The sequence below is a fragment of the Schistocerca serialis genome, chromosome 3 (assembly GCF_023864345.2).
Source record: "Schistocerca serialis cubense isolate TAMUIC-IGC-003099 chromosome 3, iqSchSeri2.2, whole genome shotgun sequence".
In the NCBI taxonomy this organism is placed as follows: Eukaryota; Metazoa; Arthropoda; class Insecta; order Orthoptera; family Acrididae; genus Schistocerca; species Schistocerca serialis.
In genome coordinates this window covers 616,185,621-616,213,257 of record NC_064640.1, presented here as the reverse complement: position 1 = coordinate 616,213,257, position 27,637 = coordinate 616,185,621, and the positions used below count along the sequence as shown (strand labels likewise).

The 27,637-nt window shown below is 41.7% G+C and overlaps 1 protein-coding gene across 2 annotated transcripts in view; it reads left to right on the top strand.

The window, feature by feature from the left end:
* LOC126469547 (glycine receptor subunit alpha-3) overlaps nucleotides 1-27,637 on the top strand; it is a 478,682-nt gene that overhangs the window by 335,518 nt on the left and 115,527 nt on the right. For both annotated transcript variants that reach the window (XM_050096664.1, XM_050096663.1), the window contains exons 7-8: nucleotides 935-1,069; nucleotides 14,904-15,004. In XM_050096664.1, the coding sequence (XP_049952621.1) occupies nucleotides 935-1,069; nucleotides 14,904-15,004 (236 nt within the window). The remainder of the gene's footprint in view (nucleotides 1-934; nucleotides 1,070-14,903; nucleotides 15,005-27,637) is intronic.

The following is a 27,637-nucleotide window of genomic DNA, read 5'->3' as shown; positions in this document are numbered from 1 at the left end:
TCAGCCACATGACGAGCAAGCAATTCCGCACAGATGGTTCTCCTTTGCTCTTTATGGTGTTCGGTTAGACAACGAGGGACCCAGCGGGAACAAACCTTTGAATATCCCAACTGGTGAACAATTGTGACAGCACTACCAACAGAGATATCAAGTTGAGCACTGAGTTGTTTGATGAGGATCCGTCGATCATCTCGAACGAGTGTGTTCGTACGCTCCGCCATTGCAGGAGTCACAGCTGTGCACGGCCGGCCCACACGCGGGAGATCAGACTGGCTTGCTTGACCTTGCGGCGATGATGACACACGCTTTGCCCAACGACTCACCGTGCTTTTGTCCACTGCCAGATCACCGTAGACATTCTGCAAGCGCCTATGAATATCTGAGATGCCCTGGTTTTCCGCCAAAAGAAACTCGATCACTGCCCGTTGTTTGCAACGCACATCCGTTACAGACGCCGTTTTAACAGCTCTGTACAGCGCTGCCACCTGTCGGAAGTCAATGAAACTGTACGAGACGAAGCGGGAATGTTTGAAAATATTCCACAACAAATTTCCGGTTTTTTTCAACCAAAATTGGCCGAGAAAGAAAATTTGTTGCATTACTTATTGAACTGCCCTCGGAACGAAATAATTACACATTTCAAAGGCAAATTTTTATTTATACTTACTTCCTGGTTTTGGTAACAGATGACAATATGCTGTGCCAAATGCACCTGTTTCATCAAGTAAATGAGTGAAATGTAAGAAAATAAAATATCTGTGTTTTTAAACTCCGATAAATACGTCACACACGCAAATGTCATTCCTAATATGAAATAACGATGAAGATACATATCAAGTCACTCAAAACTGGCGTTGCCTTCAATACTGATGTATTGCTCTGCAGCGCATTAATTGCACCATATGTGTATTTAATTCTGTGTTTTTCTTTTCAGTATCCCATACTACAGACGACATGATATTCCAGTGGGACCCTGATGTTCCTTTAGTAGTTGATGAGAACATAGAACTTCCCCAGCTGCAGCTAGTAAAAAATTCCACTGCAGACTGTACTCAAGTTTACTCCACAGGTATGCAACCCATCATGTTACACTCTGCTAAATTTGCTGTTTTGTATGTGTTTCATATCATTCATAATAGTTATAAGTCCCCGTCATATGCTTAGAGAAGGTAGTTGATCATCAGCTACAAAATTCCATCGATAAAGAGTTTTCTGTAGATATGCTCAGTTTTGTTTGAATAATAATAATAGATATATTTGTGATTGTTTAATATTAAATGTTATCCCCAATTTTCTCATCGGTTTTTCTGTTTCGTTGTCATAATGATGTTCTGCTGCAAGAGTAAGAATTTTTTTATAAAATCTTGGCGTTATTTCAACACCTTTCCTTTCGTATTTGAAATGTGTTTTCTGGGGGGGGGGGGGGGGGAGGAACGTCGAGTGAATTCTCTCTCTTTTCACCGCTGTTACCCATTACCTCATCAGTTCATTCTTCTCTCTACCTTCTAAAGGAATAGTTTGTGTTCCTAAAAGCGAAATTTAGTTTATATTCAAGCATCTTTGTCTACCTTTCTTTATTTTCGTTCTTTCCTTTGAATATAGAGTTTGTATCCCTCTTAAGTCACGTTTCAGCTCAATACAGTTTGATATAAAATGCGCAGGCATTTCTGAACGAATATTCTTCAGCGCGAATATGTAAGAATCAGCTGAGTTGGGGATATGGGTTTCAGAGTGGTGCACTGCAATAATCCTGGAATGACCTACGCCAAAGTCCTGTTTTACATGTGCATGATATCTCTTAGGTTTTTTTAAAGACAAATGGTTTTATCGCGCTTTCTTTACACAGACGCTCACATGCGAGAGAAAATTAGCAGAGGGATGTAAGGATTAATATTTTCATCTAACTAACGCTGCTTTCTGCCATGTCATTTATTTTTTACAGTCTGTGTCCTGAACTGGTTGTGTATGCTTTACCGGGGCACTAATTTTCATAGGAGCTTAACATATGTACAGAATGGAGCAGAGATGTCCATGTTAGTATAGTTTAATGCGTAGTATCCTTTTACAAATTGTAAATAAGATAAAGTTTCCATATGATGATAAATCACAGAACCCATACAATGGAAAAAACGCTAAGAAAGAAAGTTGGTTTCAGCTGGGAAGATATCGAAAAACCGTAAGAGACTAGCACAAGTTATGGTCAAACAGTCGCCATGATAAACGTTTCAGCCGACGATTAAACTGCAATAATATTAGGAAGAATGACATGAGTTATAAATTATGGTGCTGCAAGAATACGAAGTTCAGAACGGTTTGGAGGCAATTCAAGCCCACATCAATGATCTAGCAAAAGGTTACAGTATCCTGATATGCTACGAGAAAACAGTAGGGGAAAGTTCTGTATCTGGAAGAAAGTGTACTGAGAAATATATCATGTTTCCTGATCGGTATTACAATCCAGTGAGCGATATTAGCATCACATGAAGGAATAAGCACTAGCGACCACAGTAGCAGTTTCCGTATTTTCTGTTGTTTTTGTTGTTCTGAGATATGAAGTCGTGAGCAGTGTTTGTTAATATTACGTGTTCTACAAATTTAAGTACAGTATAATATATTAAAACTATGTGAAGGATATTGTATACTCTTCAGTTACAGATTTTTTTGGTGAGTAAAAATTTGGATATTTTTAACATTAATTGCATAGCTTGTGAAAGTTTAAGCCATACTTCGTCAACCATGCGCCTTGTTTTACTTTGAAACGGAAGGTCTTCTACCATGGAACACGTGATATTTTCAAACTTTTGCCTTTCGCGGGCAAGTGCTCACCAACTGAGTTCGAGTCCCGAGTTCGACTCTCGGTCCGGCACAGTTTTAATCTGCCAGGAAGTTTCATATCAGCGCACACTCGGCTGCAGAGTGAAAATCTCATTCTGGAAACCTCCCCCAGGCTCTGGCTAAGCCATGTCTCCGCAATATCCTTTGTTTCAGGAGTGCTAGTTCTGCAAGGTTCGCAGGAGAGCTTCTGTAAAGTTTGGAAGGTAGGAGACGAGATACTGGCAGAAGTAAAGCTGTGAGGACCGGGCGTGAGTCGTGCTTCGGTAGCTCAGATGGTAGAGCACTTGCCCGCGAAAGGCAAAGTGTCCCGAGTTCGAGTCTCGGTCGGGCACACAGTTTTAATCTGCCAGGAAGTTTTATCTCTTTTCATTCTTGAGATATATCCGCGGACAGGTCTCTCGCGGTGCGTCCGAACCTTTCCTGCACTTCGGGAACTAAGTGGTCGTAAAAATCGTCGTACCTCATAAACGGTTCAAGATATCGAAACGACAATTTTTGGAAATGACAGCACGCATAAAGGACTATTTTATAGTATGATTAACACTCGACAAGTTTTTGTAAACGCGTGAGCAGAGTGAAAACAAGACTCCCTACAAATTAAAGCATGAGGTTTTGACCGAATTTTCATAGCCAAACAAACAGAGAGGAACAGATAAATGGGGTATCAAAAAGACCAGCGTGAGATCTAGTGAAAATATTTAACTGCTTGGAAATAATAGGAATAATTAACGAAAACTTAATTAATGAGTTGAAGAAAAATTGAAATATTTCACAAAAAACTGTTGACAAGCTATGAAAATGAAGTGTCAAAAATTTCATCTGTTCAAGGCCTAGCTGTTTTGCACATAAAAAGATACATTTGTGCGGTATTTAAATGTCAAAAAGGCTTCCTTCGAATCAAGTACCAAAGTTAGGATTTTCGAGAGCAGAAGACGTTAGGAAGGCAAACGAGGAGTCAGTAAGATCATGCTTTCTGAATAAAACGTGAAAATAAAAAGTGAAAGTAATCGGTCGAATATTTTATGAAATGATTTGTGTAAAAGAAATAAGTAGATCAGAGAAACGCTCTACGTGTCTTTGAATTATCATGAATAGACAATGAGGTGCACCAAACGTTTCCCTAACACTTTTTGTTTCATACTTCGAGACACATCATTTCACAAAACGTTTGACTTTCTTTTCAAATATTTTGTATGCCTTACTTTTACGGACTATTTAGATTAATTGAAACATCAAATACCTGTAAAATTTCATGGTTCTCTGCAATTTATTAGGAATTTAATGTGTGTGATATACTGGGATAGGTGTGTACACACTTACAGATCAAGTACTTTGGCAAGATCTTAAAAATATACTTGGCGATGCAGTATAAACAGTATACATAAAACTTAGTATACAGAATTGTAACTGAGTCAGTTAAAATGTGATACATGCCTGGGATCGATCCCAGGACCTTATTTTGGCTGTTAAAAGTTCTTGATCGCGTAAAAAACATTCGCCTTTAATTTATTGATACGATAATCGAATGCTCCTCTGCTCATTCACGTGTATTCGAAGAATTTGTTTGGTGATCTTCGTAACTGATGATATGAATTACGAAATTCTCCATGGAGATTTCTACCTTTGTAAATTTCATGCACAGCATTCCTTTTTGCTTTATTTTCTTAAGTAAACCTAATTTTGTAGCCTTGCTCTCCAACTACAGTATTGTACAGTTTAGGGGCGCCGTTTTATAGAAACAGCTGGTTGGCTCTTAGCAGCCATCTTGTAGCTCGACAAGGTCGCTCGCACCCAGTACATCCGAGCTTTTCACCCGATGCTGCTGCTTGTCGCCGGAGTGTCGCGTATCCAGGAGTCGCTCACTGTCGGTCGCTTCTGTCACTCACATAAGACACTACCTAATGATAACAATCCTGATAGCCAAATGTGATTTTTCAAATGGTACTGATGACGAACAATTTGTGGCGAAGGTAGTGTGGACTGACAATGCACAATTTAAACTTAATGTAACGGTTAATCGGCATAACAGGTTGTACTGGGCACTAGAAAATCCGCATGTTTATGTGGATAAAGAGGTCAATCTACCAGGAGTTCATGTGTGGTGTGGACTGTCATCTAGGGGCTTAGTAGGACCCTCTTTCTCTGATACTACTGTCACTGGAGAAGTTTACCTGGAAATGTTCTGCACATCAATTTTGCCAGGTATACGTGTGCTTTATAGAGCTGATGAAGAGGTCTTCTACCAACAGGACAGGGCGCCACCACACTACCACCCAGCCATATGAGCTTTCCTGGATGACAATTTTCCAGGGCATTGGATTGGACGAAGAGGGCCAATGAGTTCCCTCCACGTTCGCCAGATCTAACACCTATGGACTTTTGCTTGTGGGGAACCGGTAAAGATAACGTCTATCGACGTAAGCTATGCGCGCTGGAGGAACTTCACCAGGAGATTACAGCGACATGTGCAGCTATCGCCACAGTAACATTGACTGATGTAGTTGTGGAGACCGCTCGTCGTTCTGTTATGTGTATAGCTGCCAACATTTGGAACATTTAAAGTAACCATGTGCTAAACTGGAGGTTGTACAACATGTGTGATCAATTATTAAATGTAAAATAAAGCCGGCCGCGGTGGCCGTGCGGTTCTAGCCGCTAAGTCCGGAGCCGCGCTGCTGCTACGGTCGCAGGTTCGAATCCTGCCTCGGGCATGGGTGTGTGTGATGTCCTTAGGTTAGTTAGGTTTAAGTAGTTCTAAGTTGTAGGGGACTAATGACCACAGCAGTTGAGTCCCATAGTGCTCAGAGCCATTTTTTTTGTAAAATAAACACGTAAGTAATACTTTTCGTTCCTCAAAGTGTGTATACATTTTTCTGGCGGACTCTGCTTATTACTTTTCAAAACATGTTTCTTCTGGTATATTACAAGGTGACACACTGAGACTACAAGTTTCACAAACCTAAGCCAGAAACAAGTATTACCTCCTGTTTCCAGCAGTAGTTACGCAGTTTTAGGCATGGTATGTGTAAACATATTTACATACATATAAACACTTTTAGTCTCACAGTGCTTTTTCAACAAAATTGAAACAATACAAAGAATATGTAAATGTAAAGGTGCTAGGTTTCCACTTTTATGCAGGTGTTGTTACTTCTAAGATATTATAAAGGTAATTCATTATTATTTATACCAAGATGTCATTTGCCAAATAAATTTTTCCTCTAGGTATTAGATGTGACTGTAAATCGCAAAATGGTTTCAACTGTTAAATTTTTGCTTTCTTAGGAAGAAACAAATTTTTGCTGCAAAAATATGACTATCAAATCAGTTTCTTCGCTTAACATATCCTTGTGACATTTTTCTCTGTGAAGCAATATATCTGGTTATTCTAGCAGATCAAGTTTTCTACCATTATTTTCAGTGTGGCGTACAGTTAGGCAGTTGTGAATTTCATTCATTAGCGCATGTCTATTCAGGAACAGGAAATTGGCACCATCAAACCAACTGCAATGAATAATAGGTACTCAGTAAACTCGATTAACAAAACGTACAACAAAATACAGGCTGACATCAACAATGGAAACATCGCCAACAGCTTAACTGTACTCCATAGAGAAAATAATGATATAAAATTTGATGTGCTAGAACAGCCAGAAACATTGCTATACAGAGAAAAGTTCTCCAAGAACATCTGAAACGCACAGACACTATAACACCCACAGTTTTTTCGCAAAAAAAAAAAAAAATGGCTCTGAGCACTATGGGACTTAACATCCGAGGTCATCAGTCCCCAGGAACTTAGAACTACTTACCCTAACTAACCTAAGGACATCACACACATCCATGCCCGAGGCAGGATTCGAACCTGCGACCGTAGCGCTCGCGCCGTTCCAGACTGTAGCGCCTAGAACCGCTCGGCCACTCCGGCCGGCTTTTTCAGCAATTTCAAAAGTTTATTTTATCCTAAAGAATCAAGAATTTAACAGCTCAAGCAATTTTACAATGCACGAACACATCCGATATCTACAGAAATTGGCAAATAATATCTGTGTATACGTAATAATGTAATATGTTTATGTTGTTCTTCTGGTCTTCAGTTTCAAGACTGGTTTGATGCAGCTCTTCATGCTACTCTTTCCTGTGCAAGCCTCTTCATCTCTGAATAATGACTGCAGCCAACTTCCTTCTGAATCTACTTACTGTGTTGACCTTTCGGTCTTCCACTACTATTTTTGCTCCCCACACTTCCCTCGAATACTAAATTAGTGCTCCGTAGGAGTATCAGAATGTGTCCTATCAAACTATCCCTTCTTTTGACCAAGTTGTGCCATAAATTTCTTGTCTCCTCATTACTATTCAGTACCTACTCATTAGTAACGCCCATTTGATCTTCAGCATTTTTTCTGTAGCACCACATTTCAAAAGCCTCTATTCGTTTTTTGTTTAAACTATTTATTGTCCATATTTCTCTTCCATACATGGCTACACTCCAGACAAATACCTTCACAAAAAACTTCATATGACTTAAATCTATATTCGATATTACAAATTTCTCTTCTTCAGTGACGCTTTTGTTGTGATTGACAGTCTACATTTTACATCCTCTGTATGTCGGTCATCATCAGTTATTTTGCCGCCCAAATAGCAAAACTCATCCACTACTTTTTGTATCTTGTTTGTCAACGTAATTTCTTCAGTTGATTTAATACAGCTGCACCCCATTATCCCGGTTTGCTGTTGTTGATGTTCATCTAATATTCTCCCTTCAAAACACTATCCTTTTCATTCATCTGATCTTCCAAGTCCTAAAAGCCTTTGACAGAACTGAGATGTCATCAGCAAACCTCAAAGTTTTCATTTCTTCCAGATGAACTTTAATTCCTTCTCCAAATTTTTTTGGTTACCTTTACTGCTCGATGAATGTATAGATCGAGTAATATCGAGGATAGGCTACAACCGTTTCTCACTGCTTTCTCATCCAATGCTTCCCTCTCATGCCCTTCGACTCTTGTAATTGTCGTCTCGTTCCTGTATAAGTTGTAAATAGCCTTTCGCTCCCTCCCTTTTACCCCTACTACCTTCAGAATTTCAAAAAGAGTATTCCAGTCAACATTGCCAAAAGCCTTCTCCAAGTCTACAAATGCTGTTAAGTGAGGGTTCGCCTTTCCTTAACCTACCTTCTAAGAAAAGGTGTAGGATCAGTACTGCCTCGCACGTTCCTACATTTTTTTGGGAATCCAAACTGATTTTCCCCAAGGTCATCTTCAACCAATTTCTCCATTCCTCTATAAAGAAATTTCTGTTAGTATTTTGCAGCTGTAACGTACTAAACTGTTATTTCGGTATTATTCACACATGTCAGCATCTGTTTCCTTTGCAACTGAAATTAATACAATCTTCTTCAAGTCTGAGGGTATTTTGCCTGCCTCATATACCTTGCACACTAGATGGAATAGTTTTTTCATGGCAGGCTTTCTCAAAGATAACAGTAGTTCTAAGGGAATGTCATCTATTGCGGGGTCCTTGTTTCGACTTAAGTCTTTCAGTGTTCTGTCAAATTCTTCTCGCAGTATATCTCCCATCACATCTTCATCTACATCCTTTTCTATTTCTATAATATTGCCTTCAATTTCATCTCCCTTGTGTAGATCCTCTGTATACTCCTTCCAGCTTTCACCTTCCCATTCCTTGCTTAGTACTGGTTTTCCATCTGAGCTCTTGATATTCATACAGCTGGCTCTCTTTTCTCCAAAGGCTACTTTAACTTTCCTGTAGGTGGTATATATCTTTCCCCTAGTGAAACATATTTCTAAAGCCTTACATTTGTCCTCTAGCGATTCTTGTTTAGCCATTTTGCGCTTTTTCAATCTTTATATCCTCTATATGCATACCAAATATCTTTACATCATTTTGGAAATAACAACATTTCTATGAATGTGTAAATGTAGCATCTTTACAAAGATGGGACTACAAAATGCTTACGAGCATTTCCAATGAAATATTCTGTGGTTGACTTAGCGTTCGTTAGAATTTCACATTCATCATCTGTTTGGCCAACTCTGATGAAAGTGTTGTCGTACAAAAGAACTAATACGCACACTGCTAGTCCTTAAAATTACAAAACCAGGAAGAATAGAAAATAAGGACATTTTAATTATTGCGTGTATGTAATGTTGTAGGATAAGTACACGATTAAAACTGTTATGTTGAGGGATACAACGAGCAATATTTAATACACAGGGCAGCAACAATGGCTCTGTCCCGGCTGGGTATCAAGTCGAACCGAGCTCGGCTGGCACACATGGGTAATTCGTTTCTTACTGCTTCAACTCCATGACAGAGTTCGTCAACTGTAGGAGTTGGCGAGTGATGGATTGCCAGTTTCTCGGCCACCGATGATAATATACATTTTAATTAGCTGTGAGGTCTGGAGAACGTTCTGGTCAGGGCACCAGTCGACCGCCTCGCTACTACAGTGTCAAGGGAAGTCGTAGCCATGATCGGCGTTAATCTGTCCATTAGCATACTTGACTTACTGTAAACAAACCCGTTCCCTGATTCGGGGTATGTGATGTAGCGGAATGATGCTGTAGAGCCAACCAAATAATATGCCTGCCCTCTTTGAAGCTAGTCGTGTGGGACCATTGAGATACTGCATGGCGTTGCATATGGCCTTCCTGTACCTATCGTTCCACATTCATATGGAGCACCGACCAATTCGTGCAGTAACATTCCGAAATGACAAAGCATACTGACGCTCTTGATTCTTGACACGTGTTGGTCGTCGTTTCTGTTTCTTACATAAAGAATAACAAGCTCTTCTGTCAAAAAACAACATTCAAATGCCATTACAGAATGAGAACTCCGCTGCGTAATCTTTCCTTATATAAACCATCTGAATGTCTGTGTGGACACCCATTACTGGACAGTTATATGAGGTGTGTCTACCCTTCGCCTTTATGACGACTTGAACTCTGCTGGTAACACTTCCTGTGAGCTGTCTGAATGTGTGTCGAGCAATGGCAGCCCATTATTCCACAAGTGCCGCAACCAGAGTAGGTAGAGATTTTGGACGCTGGGATCTGCAGTGCAGTCGACTTTCTAATTCATCCCAATGGTGTTCCATTGGATGGAGGTCGGGACTCTGGACACGCCAGTCGATTTCAGGAATGTTATTGTCCACAAACCTTTGCCTCACAGATGCTACTTTATGACGCGATGCATTGTAATTCCGATACAGTCAATCAACGTCTCTGAACTGTTTCTCTGCTGTACATAGTATACGACCCTGTAAATGTGTCTATATCTTTCTGCATTTAGCATTTTCTTAAGCACAATAAGAGGAGCACATCCTAACCACGAAAACACTCCCATGTCGTAATACTACCTCCTCCGTACTTCACTATTGGCAGGTAACGTTCTCCAGGTATTCGCCAAACCCAAACACTTCCATCGGATTCCCAGAGAGTATAGCGTGATTCATCACTCCAAATCAATCGTTTCCAGTCATGCATTGTCTAGTGGCATCGCTCTTTACACTAGCTAAGCATCACTTACCAATGACTACAGAAAATTGTGGCTTTTGAGGAGATGCTCGACCACTATACGCCATTATTTTTAACTCCTTACCCACGGACATTGTGCTAGTAGGAGTGCTGGTGACACTTCGGAACTCATGAGTGATTCCTTCCGCGGATTTCTAGTGTTTCAAATGGTTAAAATGGCTCAAGCACTATGGGACTTAACATCTGAGGTCACCATTCCCCTAGACTTAAAGCTACTTAAACCTAACTAACCTAAGGACATCACATACATCCATGCCCGAGGCAGGATTCGAACCTGCGACCGTAGTAGCACCGCGGTTCCGGGCTGAAGCGCCTAGAACCACTCGGCCACAGAGGCCGGCTTCTAGCGCTTTTTACAATGCTCGAAGGCCTGTGTCCTTTAGTACATGAGGTCCGTCTTCTCTTTGTTTAGCTGTTGTTGTTTCTTCGCTTTTCCACTTCAGTCACATCACCAACAGTCGATTTGGGCAGCTTCAGAAGGGCTGAAATACCCCTGATGCATTTGTTACTCAGGTAAAATCTAATGACTAGCCCACTTTAGATGTCAGCGAGTTCTCCTGACAGCCGTTTCCGCTCTTACTGCTTCTCTTCTGACAATAGAGTACTCCTCGCCTCCAATTATAATGGCGAGTCCTCCTCTGTTGACATCTAGTGATCAGTTCTGCATTACATAAGGGTGTTCCGGTTCTTTTGATCAGGTTGTGTGCAGTATGTAGATGGTATTGCTCTTAACTACTTGGTGTAATTGTGCTGAAATGCTTATTATTTCCATATCCAAGCACGTAGTACACTTTATGTTAACCTGTCGTTTGTTGCAGCGTGCCCTCACGGTTTCACAATTTTAATGGCAAAAGTATATTTTAATTACTTCTGAACACAATTGAGGGCAAACATTTCTTCCTGCGACAGTAAATAATTTTTCTGAATACTAATAATATTACAAAAGTGTGACAATTAAAATCTAAAAGATGTTTCTAGATGTGGCCTGCCTTTCAGAAGCACCATTCTGTGAGCAACTACATAATTAATGAAAAAATATGTAATAATAAAATTATGCTTAACTTTTCACCTTCAGAACTACATAGTTTTTATAGTTGTCACTAGTTTTGTTCTAATAAGACCTACTTCAGATCTAACATTTTATTTTGTATGTAAAACTAGTCTTTTTAGACCAAAACTAGTTAGAACTACTAAAATTGTTCTCTCTTCTCGAGAAATATATCTACAACTGTGGAGAAAACTGTCAAACATACATAAGTGCTAAGTAAATGCCACTACAAACGTGACCTCATATTTTGAGGAGAAAATGTGCAACTGTAAGGTAATAGATCCCGCTCGAAAATTTGAGGCATAACTCTGACAGTGCGCAGTTTTGACCTTCATAACATATACACTATGTGATCAAAAGTATCCAGACACCCCCAAAAACATATGTTCTTCATATTAGGTGCATTGCGCTGCCACCTACTGCCAGCTACAGCGACCTCAGTAGTCATAATACATCGTGAGAGAGGAGAATGGGGCGCTCCGCAAAACTCATGGAGTTCGAACGTGGTCAAGTGATTGGGTGTCACTTGTGTCACAAGTCTGTAAGCGAGATTTTCATAGTCCTAAAATCCCTAGGTCTACTGTTTCCGATGTGATAGTGAAGTGGAAACGTGAAGGGAAACGTACTGCACAAAAGCGTACAGGCCGACCTCGTCTGTTGACTGAAAGAGACCGCCGAAAGTTGAAGAGGGTCGTACTGTGTAATAGGCAGACATCTATCTAAACCAACACACAGGAATCCCAAACTGCATCAAGATCCACTGCAAGTACTATGACAGTTAGGCAGGAGGTGAGAAAACTTCGCTTTCATGGTCGAGCCGCTGGTAAATGCCAAACGACGCCTCGCTTGGTGTAAGAAGCGTAAACACTGGATAATTGAACATTGTGTGGAGTGACGAATCACGGTACACAATGTGGCGATCCGACGGCAGTGTAAGTATGGCGAATGCCCGGTGAACGTCATCTGCCAGCGTGTGTAGTGCCAACAGTAAAATTCGGAGACGATGGCGTTATAGTATGGTCGTACTTTTCATGGAAGGCGCTTGCACCCTTTTTTGTTTTGCGTGGCACTATTACAGCACAAGCCTACATTGATGTTTCAGGCACTTTCTTGCTTCTCACTGTTGAAGAGCAATTTAGGGATGACGATTGCCTCTTTCAACCCGATCGAGTACCTGTTCATAATGCACGGCCTGTGGCGGAGTGGTTACACGATTATAACATCCCTGTAATGGACTGACCTGCGCAGAGTCCTGACCTGAATCCTATAGAATACCTTTGGGATATTTTGGAACTCCGACTTCGTGCCAGGCCTCACCGACCGACATCGATACCCCTCCTCAGCGCAGCACCCCGTGAAGAATGAGCTGCCATTACCCATGAAACCTTCCAGCAAAATTCAAATGGCTCTAAGCACTATGGGACTTAACATCTGAGGCCATCAGTCCCCTAGACTTAGAACTACTTAAACCCAACTAACCTAAGGACACCACACACATCCATGCCCGAGGTAGGATTCGAACCTGCCGCCGTAGCAGCAGTGCGGTTCCGCACTGAAGCGCCTAGAACCGCTCAGCCACAGCGGCTGGCAAACCTTCCAACACCTGATTGAATGTATGCCTGCGAGAGTGAAAGTTGTAATCAAGGCTAAGAGTGGGCCAAAACCATATTGAATTTCAGCATCACCGATGGAGGGGGGGGGGGCGGCTCATGAACTTGTAAGTCATTTTCAGTTAGGTGGCCAGACACTTTAGATCACATAGTGTAGCTTTTAAGTACGCGCACGCATTGGATTACACTCGCTTCATCCCACTGCAGCTGCTTAATGTCCGAGCATGTAATACTGCACAGTGAGTAAAAGGTTTGTGAAATACTGTTTTGATATTGGTAACATGCTTTGATCATGGTGTCAAAGTGTACAATCTTTAATCTATGGCTGGTATCACACATATTTTTGCTTTGAACATTTTTATGTTACGATTCGCCACTCTGTTCCTCCATCACACTCCTGGCCTTTGTGGCATAGCGCATTATCTTGTTGTAACACGTCACTGCTGTGGGGAAACATGATCCTCATTAAAGGGTTTTCGTGGCCTGTAGCCAGTGTGCGATACTCTTTGGCAGCCATGGTGCCTTTCACAAGCTCCACTAGACCAACGGATGCCTACATGAATGTCCCCGAGCATAATCGAGTCGCCGCCAGCTTGTCTTTGTCCTGCAGTACAAGTATCATACGGCTATTCCTGGAAGACGACGGTTTCGTGCCCTCCTATCAGTATGATGAAGAAGGTAAAGGGATTAATGAGACCATGCAACGCTCTGCCAGTGCACCAACGTGCATTGCCGATGGTCGCTTGCCCATTTCAGTCGTAGTTGCTGAACTTGTGGTGTTAAAATTGGCACATGCATTGGTCATCAGCTGTGGAGGCCCATCGTTAGGTGTGTTCGGTGCACTCTGTGTTCATACAAACTTGTATTCTGCCTGACATTACAGTCAGATGTTAGCCCTGCCACACTTCGCCCCCTGTCCTGTTGTACCAGTCTTCTCAGCCTACTACGTCCGACATCTGTAATGAAGGATGGCTGCCCAGCACCACGACGTCTAGAATTGGTTTCACCTTAGTTTCGCTACGTGTTGAAGACATTCACCACAGCACTCCTCGAACACAAGACAAGCCGTGCAGTTTCCGAAATGCTCATGCCGAGCCTACAGGCCGTCACAATCTGCCTTCGGTCAAACTCAGATAGATCACGTACCTCCCCCATTCTACACATGGGCAGGACGCTCACTGATACTACATGCACCGTGGGTGTGTCTGACTAGCAGTCATTCCTCGACAGATGACGGTGCTATATCCTGGACAGGTTTCTATCGATAGTAGGTCGGTGTTCATAACGTTCTGGCTGATCAATGTATGAGGTCAAGTTGGTGACGTTCAAGTGAAGGTGTAGACACAAAGTGAAACTGGAACACATCGTGTATAATCTTGTGTGCTGAGCCATGTATAAAGTTTACTATTGCTGCAGTGTCATCCAGAATCTCTCGGCTGTTTTATATCACGATAATGTCAACAGCTGTAACTTTTTGGTGTTACAAAATGATGTGTCTGATATGGATGAGCTGTAGCTGCCACAGACATCATACCAACTGTGAGCATTGGTTTCCAGTCATAGATTTGCTGCAGTGACAAAACATACAGCACAAGACTGGATCTGTGATGATGCAGAGGTGGAATAACAGAACTCTGTCCACCTCTCCTTACAGGTTTTTATTGCCATGCAGGAGCTTATACATTTGCTTGATGCTACTTTTGTTGAGCTTACTACTAAGGAAAATTCTAACCAATGTATATGCTACTGGTGCCATTTTTATTACGCAACTTAGCGTTTCATGTGGGTATTCCCATAATGGAAATATAAAAACAGCTATCGCAGAAGTATCTTGTTTGATTTCAGGTAACTTCACCTGTCTGGAGGTTGTATTCGTGCTCAAACGTCGCCTGGGATACTACCTATTCCACACGTATATCCCAACCTGCCTGATTGTCATTATGTCTGTAAGTATGAAACGCTGTAATTGCTTGTCTACTGATGCGACTCTAGCATCGAGTTACATCTTCACATACTACATGTCCTTTCCCAGAGCAATTTCAATCGTTTTTCCTTCTCAGACTATGATATTATTTCTGAAATCTACTAATCCTGTCAGTTATAATCTACTGTACACCTTCAGTTCAAATAACGACTCCAGTCTAGCTTTTCCCAACATAACTGCGAGCCTATCCATCTCATATCACCTACCTCTCACCTCTTGACCCTTCCCAGTATTCATCATGCTTTCTTTTTTTTTCATGTTGCTTCCTCCCCAGTTGCACCTGCATCCATCTCCCTTACCTACAATGTTACGAGGAATCCACAGCACCGTCGTCCTCATAGGATACAAAAGTACACAAATCATGAACATCTCTTCAGACTTCAAATTATTATGTTTAATCTGATCAAAGTAGTTTTGTGTATTTTACTTGTTTTATTCAAAGGCTCGAGAGCAGTAACATGGCCGCTGATAGCCACAGTCTACTGAAGGAATATAAATGACAGATAAATTTTAATACATGATTGTTTGAGATTTGATTGTGTTGTTTAAAAATACCTAATTTCCCAGAAGTTCTTTCAGTTTGAAGCGAATTGAAAACTGTTATTTATTATATACGCTGGTGTGCAAAACTTAAGGATGAAAGTAACTTCCCATGATGTGTCATTGCCAAGTGACATAGTTCAATGAAATGTAGGCCATGCATAGGAATAACTGCTACAGCCAAGTACAGAAAAAAACGGAAAATAAATACGCAATGAGACAAACAGAAATTACACTTTTATTCAAAGACAACAATTACACTCAAGTCACCGCAATTCAGAATGGTTCCCAGGACCTTGCAAGGCAGGATCTAATTCTTAATAGGGTGTATAATCACCATGGACGGCAACGCACGCCCTTCAACGTTCACTCTATGCTGGCACAAGGTTTCTAAGGAGTTCTTGCAGAAAGGGTTCCACCAGCGCTATTGACAGCTTCTGGATGGTCACTAGTGCATGTAGACATGTTGCAATATGTCTCCCAAACACACCCGTCATGTGCTCGATGGGGTTTAAATTCGGGCACCAGGCAGGCTGATCCATTTGCCGAACATGCTCTTGATCCAAAAGTTCCTCCACCTGCGATGTTCCAAGCAATCACGCATTGTCATCTACAAAACTCAAGGCTCAGCCAAATGCACCTGCATTATGTGATTACCTGTTCCAATCTCTCGCCATGTAAAGGTACATCCAACAATGTCGAACATAATCGTTTTGGTGGCTCAGGTGTTATGATGTGAGAAGATATATTGTTACACAGTTGTACGCCCCTACTGATCTCCAAACCTTGAACACGGAACTCTCACTGGTCAACGTTATCGTGACATTATACTCCTTCCCATGTGCGTCTTTTCAGGGGTGCATTCAGTCCTGATTTCGTTTTTATGCATGACAATGCGTCACCACATTGAACTGCTCAGGTGAAGAGGTGTCTGGGATGAGAGGATATTTGGAAAATGATCTAGCCTGCTCGTTCTCCATATTTCTTTCAGATACATTCTGTGCTATACTGCAGCAGTTTTGTCTACGTATGATCTAAGTTTCATTCAGTATGTTACTTGGCAGTGACAGATCATACGAAAGTTACTTTAGTTCATAAGTCTTAAGGACCAATGTACATAAGACGATGTATACTATCATTAGATAGACGTTATGAAAAGTAACGACTGAAATCTGCTGATTTTACAAGTATATGAGTAACTTAATTTGAGATTGCTGCTATATTGGAGAGAGGGAAAAGAGAGATAGATAGAGAGAGAGCGCTCTGCGGCCAATTACTCATGAATGGGTTTACGCGTTTAGCTTAGATTTATGCCACTGGTCGTCTTGGACAGAAACATGAAGGAAGAAGGAGAAAGCAGTGGAAGAGAGAGGCTGCACACAAGAAAGCCTCAGAAACCATTTCGATTTTTTCCAGCTTATTACCAAGTTGTACATGTTTACTTCGGCCAGTGATTTCTGAATAAAAGTGGTACTGGGTTATCGGAGCATCAGTTTTTTTTTTTTTTTTCAGGCTGAGCATCTCTCGGTATGCCAACTCACAGCACACATGGAAAATGCGAAGGGGGCATAACATTAAAAGGCCAGTATGAGCACATTCCATTCTTATCAGCGATAAGATAAGGGCTAATAGATTACACATCCAGTGTTACGTTACACACTTGGCCGACTTATATTCAAGGTGACCCACCACTCCCCTCCCCTAGGCGAACCACTGGGAATTGATAAAGGACACCCAGGGAACACCCACACTTCTCAACCAATTGTCATTCAGGGTCATGACGTAACTCGATACTGGTCGTGTGATATAAAACTGGCGAGAAACCCCTCCCATTCCCCTATCTCTCTCAATCAACGGGAGCACAATAAAATTGTGGGAAACCTAATGGACCAATAAGATTCGAGCTGCCACTCCTCCCCCTTAGTATTCTCCATAACTAGCTCAACTGTGTATTCTCCTCAGTCAAAGGTCTGTGCATCATGGGAAGAGGTTTCGGATTAGTTATATCAACAATAATTCTATAGTGAAAGGGTTTGGAAATAAGAAAAATAATATAACAGTAAACTTTATGGTTTACTATTAACAATTTTATAATAATATGTTGTTATTTATTAACAATTTTTTTATTTTACTTACGAGCTGTTTGTTTCTGACAACAAATCTCACAGCGGTATTTCCAAAGAGCTATTTTTTCATATGTACGATAATTTTCAATTTTTGCATTTGATGTATTTACATAGCCATTTATTTTTCTTACATATATACACATTGGTTTTATTTGAAAAGCTATTATAATTTCTGATGACTTATGGCTATCAGATACAAGAACTTAAATACTACATATTCCATTTTTGTTCCACATACATTATTTACACTTTCTTTCTACATGCATTATTTTGATTTTCTAGTATTTCATTTCTGGTAATTTGTTTCTGTATACAGAATATACATGTGAAACAGGGAGTAACAGTGTACAGGGTGGTACATCTGAAGTTTCGGATGAGATTATCTCGAAAACTATACATCGAGTAAAAATAGTGGGTAAGACAAAAAACTATACATCGGGTAAAAGTAGTGCGTAAGACAAGTTCGTAAGCTCAAAGGGAGACATCAAATGATACTACACGTGACTTCCAACCCCCACCCCCTTGGGTTGGGCGGGGGGCAACTTTTAAATCTTAAATGGAAACACCCATTTTTTATTACAGGTTCGGATTATTCATAAAAAAGCAATCAAGTTTTGTCTAAAACATTTTTTAAACGATTGACAGATGGCACTGAACTCGAAAAAAGTAAAATTCTGGAAGAACTTTTGATTTATTTAGAATTATCCGAGAAAGACGCATCAAATCGACAGAAAATATGTACCAATTCTTTCGTTACGCCAAATTAAGCTATATATATATATATATATATATATATATTCCATAAACAACTCTTTGGACATCCATCGGAACCCTCCAGATGGTAGCCTTTGTTGTATGCCATACGTCTACCCACCCTTCCAATCAAAGGATGTAACTTAAATCATCAGATGGTCCGTACACCCTCCTCACTAATACGTGATGTTATCTGCCTTGGTGTACCTGTGCACACACTGGCAAAGTCTGTCACAAATCCTAAGTACAAAGAAGAGCAGTATGTCAGCATCACTCAACGATTCAGTACTGACAAGTGTTTTTAACATTGTGCCCCATGAAAACACTGGTGCAGTGAAACAGAAAGCAGGATCCAGATAATATGTGCACAGGCATGAACTCCTGAATTTCTGAAGAGCTGGTGTAGATCCATTTTCATGCATAATCTAGCATATTCTCCTAAAGTAGGGCTGCCAGACTTCTGCCAAACACTCACTGTGTGCTCATGCTTCACATCCATTATGGCAATACCCATTAGTTTACTGGAGAAAGAGGTTATGTCAGTTAATGTGTTTTTTTGCAGTCTCTCCTTCGAATCCTGGTACTTGTATAGAAAAATTATTGGGATATATGACTGTGGCGATAAGCATGTTCTCGCGAAGCATCATCTCATCAAGTTTCTGAAGAGGAGCATGTATGAAGCAAAGCGAATCCAGGAAGCAGAGTTATTATTGGAATGATTCTCCTGGTAAAAGAAATTTACTTTTCAACGATGTTAGGAATAACACTGCCTTTATCATCCTTCAAACCGAAATCACCCAAGTGCTGAGTGAGAGAGTACACATCATACCCACCCAAATTGTGAAAGAAGGTGGATATATGCCATAACAGTTGTGCTTCAAGTTGCATGCATTAGGGGCTGCGGTGAAGAACTTTCCTGTTAGATGACAATAGTATCTACATGGAGTTTCCATTTCTCTATCCACTGACAGGCTACAAAGATAACACTCAGCTGTCTGCTCATACAAGGCATCATTCTCCTGTGAGGAGGTTACGGGAACGTTGTTGTGATAAATCCCCTCAAATTTCCATGCAAGATTTTCGAGCTCAGTGAGCAACCATCTAGAAGGATTGTCCCAAACATATAGTAGAATTTGTTACAACTGGATTCATGCAAACATATAACTTGATATGATGCCCTGTATTGTATGAGCCAATCTGTGAAGGTGGTATGGAAGCAAAGGAATCGCCTCCACAATGTACCACCGGATCTAGGAGGTACTCAAAGTCTGTGTACAAGTCATTGCGCCTGGCGGTGGGCATATTAAAGGTTTACAAGCTTTATAGCTTTGGTATGCATTTCCACACTCACCGGTTCCTGGCTCAAGCAGTCAGTGAGATGTCTTGCAAGATACTCTTGGTAAACGAGTTGAGGCATCTATGGCAAAGTATCTTGCCCCTTATTTTTTTACATTTAGGTAGAAACTAAGCAGACATGCTTTTGACTCACATGTAGTGTGTCTTGTCACACTCAGAGAAGAGCAACAAACCTATGTGTTTGGGGCACTGTTAGCTAATTTGAAAAACTATAGACGTGCAACTGCTTAATTCTTAACGTCTTTGTTCTGCACATTGTGCTTATGGTAATCTTCTGACTTGCTAATATCAACTTCCAGGGTGTAATCGCGAATCGAATAATCACAGTTCTGCCTTCGAATTTTGGTAGGTCTTGGAGTTTTGCAGGGAATGAGATGCTTTGGAAATTGTAATGCCTTTGGGGATTAGCTGTATTGTAAGTACTCAGAAGCACTCCATTCGTAAGGCAACTGCTATTGCAAGTCAGAAGTGACCATTCAAAGCAATATTCATCACTCTCATCTAGGTTCTTGACATTACTGCATGCTTTTTAGTGGCAATATCTTTTGCAATAGGTTTGAAACTGGGCCCATCCTTAGTTGGATCATAGATATGCAAGTATATACGAAGGTAGAGTACATGCCTGAGTCTCTTACCTAACCCCAAGAACCCCCAAGAATGAAGCCTCTTTCCTGCATATTGGAAAAAGAACTGGGTATTACACTCTTGACAAAAGTTCTGAACCAGTCTACAATTGAATACCCCGTGATGTCATACGAGTTCCCTCCCAAATTTGGCAGCGCTCTTCTCCTTTTGAGCATCATTGCCCTCTTTCGGTGGCGTGTGACATGACATGATGGGGTACTGCAGGTCATTGACAATTCTGTAGAACGTCCTTTCCAAAATGTCCTGGCACGCATTGAGAAAAGTGGCAGGATCTCAGTAACCCACATTTGAGTTATCAATGCAGGTTTGTGAGATGCTGTCCCCAAAAGAACCAGCAACCACAGAGTTGTCCAGTGCAGCTGCAGTACTTATGTGGTGATCTGAAGCATAGTGGGCTGGGGTACTGCGACTGCTAAGTCCAGAACGATGTTGAAGTGATATCTGATGTTGTGTAGGTCCATGACAATTGTGAGATGGTCCAGGGCATAGCTGCTTCGACAAATGAGCTTGTGTCATCAGCCTGTACCACACTGATGATCATGATGGACCTTGCAATGGTGGAGTTTGCGGATGTGGCGCATACATTGCCGACAAACCGATCTGGGGCGTCAAATGCATCAAAGTCAGGTCAGCTGCTGCAGGTACAAGCCCATGTCTTCGTACAGCCCCCATCTCATCTGCAATGACAGAAAAAATTAATAAGTATCATGCATAATAAATAAATGAAATATGCAGACATTTATAGTTGTATAGTAACGGTGCCTAAATAAGACCACGAGCATCTCATCACATCATTATTTGCAGTGATGTCTTGTACTATCATATCATGAGGATGGCGAATACATCGTAGATGAAGCAGGCTGGAGCGAAAAACTACATGACACACACACACATACACACAGAGTCTTTACTCATACGTTTTTTGTACCGATATGGATAATCAACTAAACTGTTTTTGACATATGGAGATCTAGCGCAGAATACTCTCCATGTGTCAACAATTTTCATTGTTTCAAGAGGAAATCAGTTATATGAACTCGTGCACATAAAATACCACTGAACGATTTTTAAACGCCCCTTTCAGACTGCTATTGATAAAAACATTCGGGTTTTTATTATATTTTTTAAACACACGTCAGAGACCAGTAACGTCTCGATACAGTTATGTTCCTTTATCGCCAGATAACGTCCACTGAGCTGTATGTTGGCTCTGCATGATATCTGCTGCCCAATGCTACTGGACAGTCTGCAAGGCTCTCATGAATCCTTACTGAAACGTTATTGTCACCACCATCCATTATAATTATTAATATTACTGTGGAAGCTGCACCTGACACATTCTGAGCGACAACTGGTGGTTACATCGATGGCTTCTGCACTAGCGAACACCTGCTAAAGGTTGTTACTAAAATGTTTGTGTTAGTCTCTGAGAGCGACGTCCAATGCATTGGTAGTGTGCTGCTGATACTGATCGTGGTGCACAGGTAGTCTCAGTGTGACAGTGAATTCTTCTTATTTCTTGAATGGCGGAAGTGAAGCATGTATGATAGGCCAGTATATGCATCTGCATGGAAATATAATTCTATATTTAAAAACACTGGCGAAACTGGTGTCAAATATCGGAGGCCTGCGCACATCCACAAGCAGTCAACATCATCCCTAAAACCACTAAACTAGAGACATGAATACTTGTTTTCCATTGGCTGAAATAAATAAAGGACTGTGGTATTTGGCTATCAATACAAGTCTTTTCAGTGTGAGAAGTCATTCCAGTCTGAGACTTGCCAGCAGCAACAACAGCGCTGATGGAATCAGCAGAAATGAAATTCTATATTGGAAATGGTGGTTCATCAGGGACTAATAAGTAACCCAGATTTGAGTCCACTGGTCCTACAGGTATGTATTTAGAATGACTTATCTTTCATGTTTTTGTGTGTCATAGCTTCATCCTGATAACTGACTTCTCCTTCTTTTCTTCTATTGCAGATGTGATGGATATGTCTAGAGTCAGAGATGCACCTGCAACAACAAGTACTCCATAACCCGACAAGATGATTATGCGTTCGTCACCCAGTCCCAATTCACCTATGGTGTATTTTCCATGCCTACATGCACCACCCAGCTTGGTTCATCATTATTGCTGTCGCGAGGACTGCTCATTTGCCAACACAAGCATGCCCTGGACCATCTACCAGTTGTCATGGACCTACAGGACACAGAATACCACTTCAATATTACATAGCAGCAGCAGAATCCTTTCCCACTCTGTTATGGATCAACATGTAAGTCCCACAGCCATATTGGACTACTCTGTGGTTGCTGGTTCTTTTGGGGACACAATCTCACAGACCTGCATTGATAACTCGAATCTGGGTCACTGAGATCCTGCCACTTTTCTTGACGGCTGTAATGGGGTTTTGGAAAGGATGCTCTGCTCCCCAAAACTGTCAACTACCTGCACAATCCTGCCATTAAGTGCTACATAGCTCTATAGTGTGAGCTGACTGACCACCCCATAAGAAGGCAGTGATGCTACTGAAGAGATGAGCATCGTCCTTATTCGGAGGGAACTCGTATGATATCGTCAGGTTATTCACTCACAAAGTGTTTGGAACTTCTGACAAGCCGTCCACATAATTGGAGGTCCAGTTTCATACCTCTTCCAAAAGATATTGCCGCTATAAAAGCATGCGTTAACGACCACAATTTAAATGAGAGGGATGAATATTGCTTTGCATGGTCACCTCTGCTTGCAATAGAAATTACCCTACAAATGCAGTGCTTCTGAGTACTTACAAGACATGCAATGCCCGCAGACATTACAGTTGTCAGGACATCTCATTCCCACCAAACCTCTAGGACCTACCAAAGTTCGTGATGCGGAACCCTGATTATTCGTTCACGTTTACATCCTGGGAACTAATAATAGCAAGACAGAATATGACTATGAGTACACTATTCAGAACAGAGAAGTTAAGCAATAAGTAGCTGGATGCCTCTAATTTTATAAATCAGCTGATCAGTGCACCAAACATGTAGATTTGTTGTTCTTCTCCCTTTGTGACAAGACGCACTATGAGTGGATCAAAAGCACGTCCACCTAATTTCCGCCCAAATGTAAAAAAATAAAGGGGCAAGGTATTTCTACTGTAGATGCCTCAGCTCATTCACCAAGTGTGAGTATCTTGAAAGATGCCTCACTGACTGCTCAAACCAAGAACCAGTGTGTCTGGAAACGCCTACCAAAGCTAACAAGTTCTTGAAGCTTAAGAACACCCACCACTAAGAGCGATGCCCATTCACACTGTATACAGACCTTGAATGCCTTCTACATTCTGTGTCGTGTTGTGAAGGCCTCCATACTACTTTCATAGATTGGTACCTACAATATGTGGCACCATATCAAGTTGCATTGCTCGTATGACTCCAGCTGCAATAGATTCCAATCACACGTTAGGAATAATCGGGTGAGATGGTTGCTCGGTGAGCTCCAAAAACTTGTGTGGGAAGCTAATGTAATTTATCACAACAACGTTCTTATGACTGTGTCACAAGAGAATGATGCCTTGTATGAGCAGGTAGTTGAGTGTCATATTTGTGGACTGCCATTGGATAGTAAAGTGGAAACTCGATATAGAAATGATTGTCATCTAACAGAAAAGTTCTGCAGCGCACCACTGCCTTGCCACGTACCTATCTTCTTGCACAATTCTGGTGAGTATGATGCTTACTTTCTCGTACAGCACTTCGGTGATTTCGGTTTGAAGGATGATAAAGTCAGTGTCATTCCTGACGTAGTAGAAAAGCACGTTTCATTTTCCAAGAGAATCATTTCAAGAATAAGTCTGCTTCCTGGATTCGCTTTGCTTCATGCATGCTTCTCTTCAGAAACTTGCTGAGACGATGCATCACGAGAACATGCATATCACCAGAGCTGCACATCCTGATAATGCAGAGTTTCACCTTGTAATGAAGAAGGGGGTGTTTCCACACAAATAACAGGATTCGATTGAGAGATGTCATGAAACCACAATGCCCAACATAACCGCATTCCCCAGTAAACTAACAAGCACTGCCGTAACATCTGCGGAGAGTGAGCACGCAGTGAATGTTTGGCAGGAATTCAGCATCCATAGCTTAGGAGAATATGCTAGATTACGCTTGAACAATTGTCTATTCCAGCTCGCAGACATTTTTAGAGAAATTCGGGAGCTTATGCGTGTGCACATACTATTTGGAACCTGCCTTCTACTTCACTGCACCAGGGCTATGGTGGGAAACAAAGTGCAGCGTCTATCGCGTCCTCTTGCGACATCGGCGTCCCGCATGACAGAACAGAGATGCGGGATGCCTTCATCATAACCAGTGAAACCAGAGCAGAGTTTATGGTACGACTGAGGCCACTGCGGGAGACGAAAACACAGCCTCGTGTCGCAGTCAGCAGCCGCCACGGCCCGCTAACCGAGCATCGCAGCGCCAGAGGTCGCAATCAGCAATCAGACTATTTTCCCACAGCACTCAAGTGATAGAAAATAGTCCCAGAAGATCCATCCGCTAACCGGCCTTATAAGCCGGCGCACCGCCGGCCAGGAGGCACTTTTGACACGTCGCCCAGACTTGTAGGGATCTGCCATTCCGGCAGCAACATCCACCCGCCTCGTCTGTTGGTAATCCTGGATCGTCAGGAGTGGTAGCTTCGGACTGTGACTCGAGAGTGTCGTGCGATAGTGGTCTGACCTCCCTGGACAACTGTTTGGCAATGCTGTGCCCACCACTCTCTAGTTGTTTTGTTTCCGCCTTTTGTTTGGTGCAGTTTCTCGAGCGATAGACTTCTGAGGAAAACATTTTATTTTGTTATTCTTCTGTTATAAGATCCAAAGTGGGATCCATACTTCGTTTCTTGCTTACATTGTGTTTTTGTCTCGACTACTTTGTCGACATCAGCAATGATCTTGTTTATTGATTTTCCCCACTAAAAACAAATTCAGGAATATCGTTCGCGTTTTGTCTCTGCTACCACAGATACAGCACAATGTCAAGAATAACTTGGGTCAACACTTAATTGCTGACCAATGCCGATATGCCGCTCTTCTTATAATGTGGCATTTGCGTCTGACTTTTTCAGTGCGTGCACAGGTACCCAAAAGTAAATAATGTCATGAATTATTGAGGAGGGTGTACAGGCCATCTGACGATATAAGTTACATCCTTCACCTGGATGTAAACAACCCCTATTAGTATGCCACAGAACAAAGTCTGCCATCTGGAGAGCTCCGGTGGATGTCCAGAGAAGAAATCACCAGACTGAAGGAAAAGATCTATGATGTCGCTGCGGATGCTGGTGAGGGATATGTTCTGGAAGTAGAACGGGCATATCGCACTCATTTACCTGACGAGCACAGTGGCTTGCCGATGTGTCTGGAGCATCTAGTCTTGCGAAATGGTACTATACCGAAACTGCTGACAAGGCTGGAGAATAAGTATCGTTATATTCACCTCTACAGACTCCTCCATCAGTGTCTCAGTTTGGGGATGGAACTTGTTAGTGTCACCCATGGGTTCTCGTTCATGCAGCATTGCTGGTTGAAAGAGTACATTGATGTAAACACCGTTTACCAAACAGAGCGCAATCGCAACGTGTCATTTTCAAAAAGGTTCTTACAAGTTAATGAATAATTCAATTTACGGAAAAACCATGGAAAATGTTAGATGTTACCTCGACATTCATTCAGTGCACTGGTGGGATGGGTGGAGTTATGGTGCAAGAGATTATGTCATAAGACCTAATTTCAAATGGGGCACCTTCTTAAATGAAGGACTAGTCGCTGTAGAGATGGCTAACGTTTCATGCAGTTCACAATGCCTGTCTGTATCGTTATGTGTTTTCTGGATCCCTCCAAACTCCATGTGTACCAATTGCACTACGATTTTGTGAATCCAAACTTAGCAGATCCCAAGCTACTGTGTATGAATAAAGACAGTTTCTCTATTGGGTGAAGGCTGTAATCTGTATGACATAATTAGGTGCAAACACGAAGAATTTGACACGTCATGATATGTGGCCGATAATATTTTTGGAATAATACCATGAAACAAGAAGGTTATCGCCCTATTGAAAGACGAGGCGAATGGTTCACAGATTGTGGAGTTCGTGTGGCTCACATCGAAGATGTACCCATACCCAGAGGTGGGCGAAGGGTGTGCATTGTACGGCCTCATAATCCCTCACCATCGAGGACTACAAGACGTACCTACTCAATGGTGATGACGCAGCTCCACATATGGTGCGCCAGGTAATCTTTCGATCGAGATCTGATGAGGCAATACTGCACTGTAGCTGAAAGTAGGGCTGTCCGATCGTGGCAATAAATGATCCGTATGGAGGGCTGGGATCGGCACTCTCCAATACTTACGCTATTGTTTGGTGTGTATTTATTTGTAAATACAGGGTATTCCATTTATCTGATGCCTGCCTGCCCAAGGTATTGCAGCCTGGCCACGGAAGCCGAGCCTGTCGGTCGAATGGGTCCCGCGAGACAGCACTATACCCCTCTTTTTTGTGGGTTTTGCTCTGAAGGCCGTACAAACATACGCGCCTTGTCAACCAGTGTCATTCGAGCAGCGAAACAGGCATCACGAGTGTAACAGTGAAGTTTGCGAATGCAAGAATGACAGGAACGAATATTCAATTCCACCACAAGTGTTCGTTTATGATTCATATGTGTGCACAGAGTCCGCTCGGACTGTTCAGAGATTGTTTGAATAAAAGTTTCCATGTGTTAGAGTTCCGAGTCATGATTCAGTTCACAAATTAGTGAATAAATTTCATGAAACGGGAAGTGTTCAAGAGAAGCAGTGTAGACAACGACGAAGAGTGCGCACAGAAGGCCGCCTCGATGACAGAGCATACCGCCTGGAAAATTCTCCTGAAAAATCTCTTAGACGTCTTTCGCAGCAAACACAAATATCAAGCACCTCTGTAGAAAGAGGTGCTAAGTTGCTTGACCTACGGCCCTATAAAGTATCAGCAGTACAAGAACTTCGACCTGGTGATCATTCGCACAGGGTTAAGTTTTGCGACGGTTAAGTTTTGTATGACGGTGAAATGGATCCTTACCTCATTCTGCTTTCAGATGAGGCTTGGTTCCATTTACACGGGTATGTTATTTCCCAAA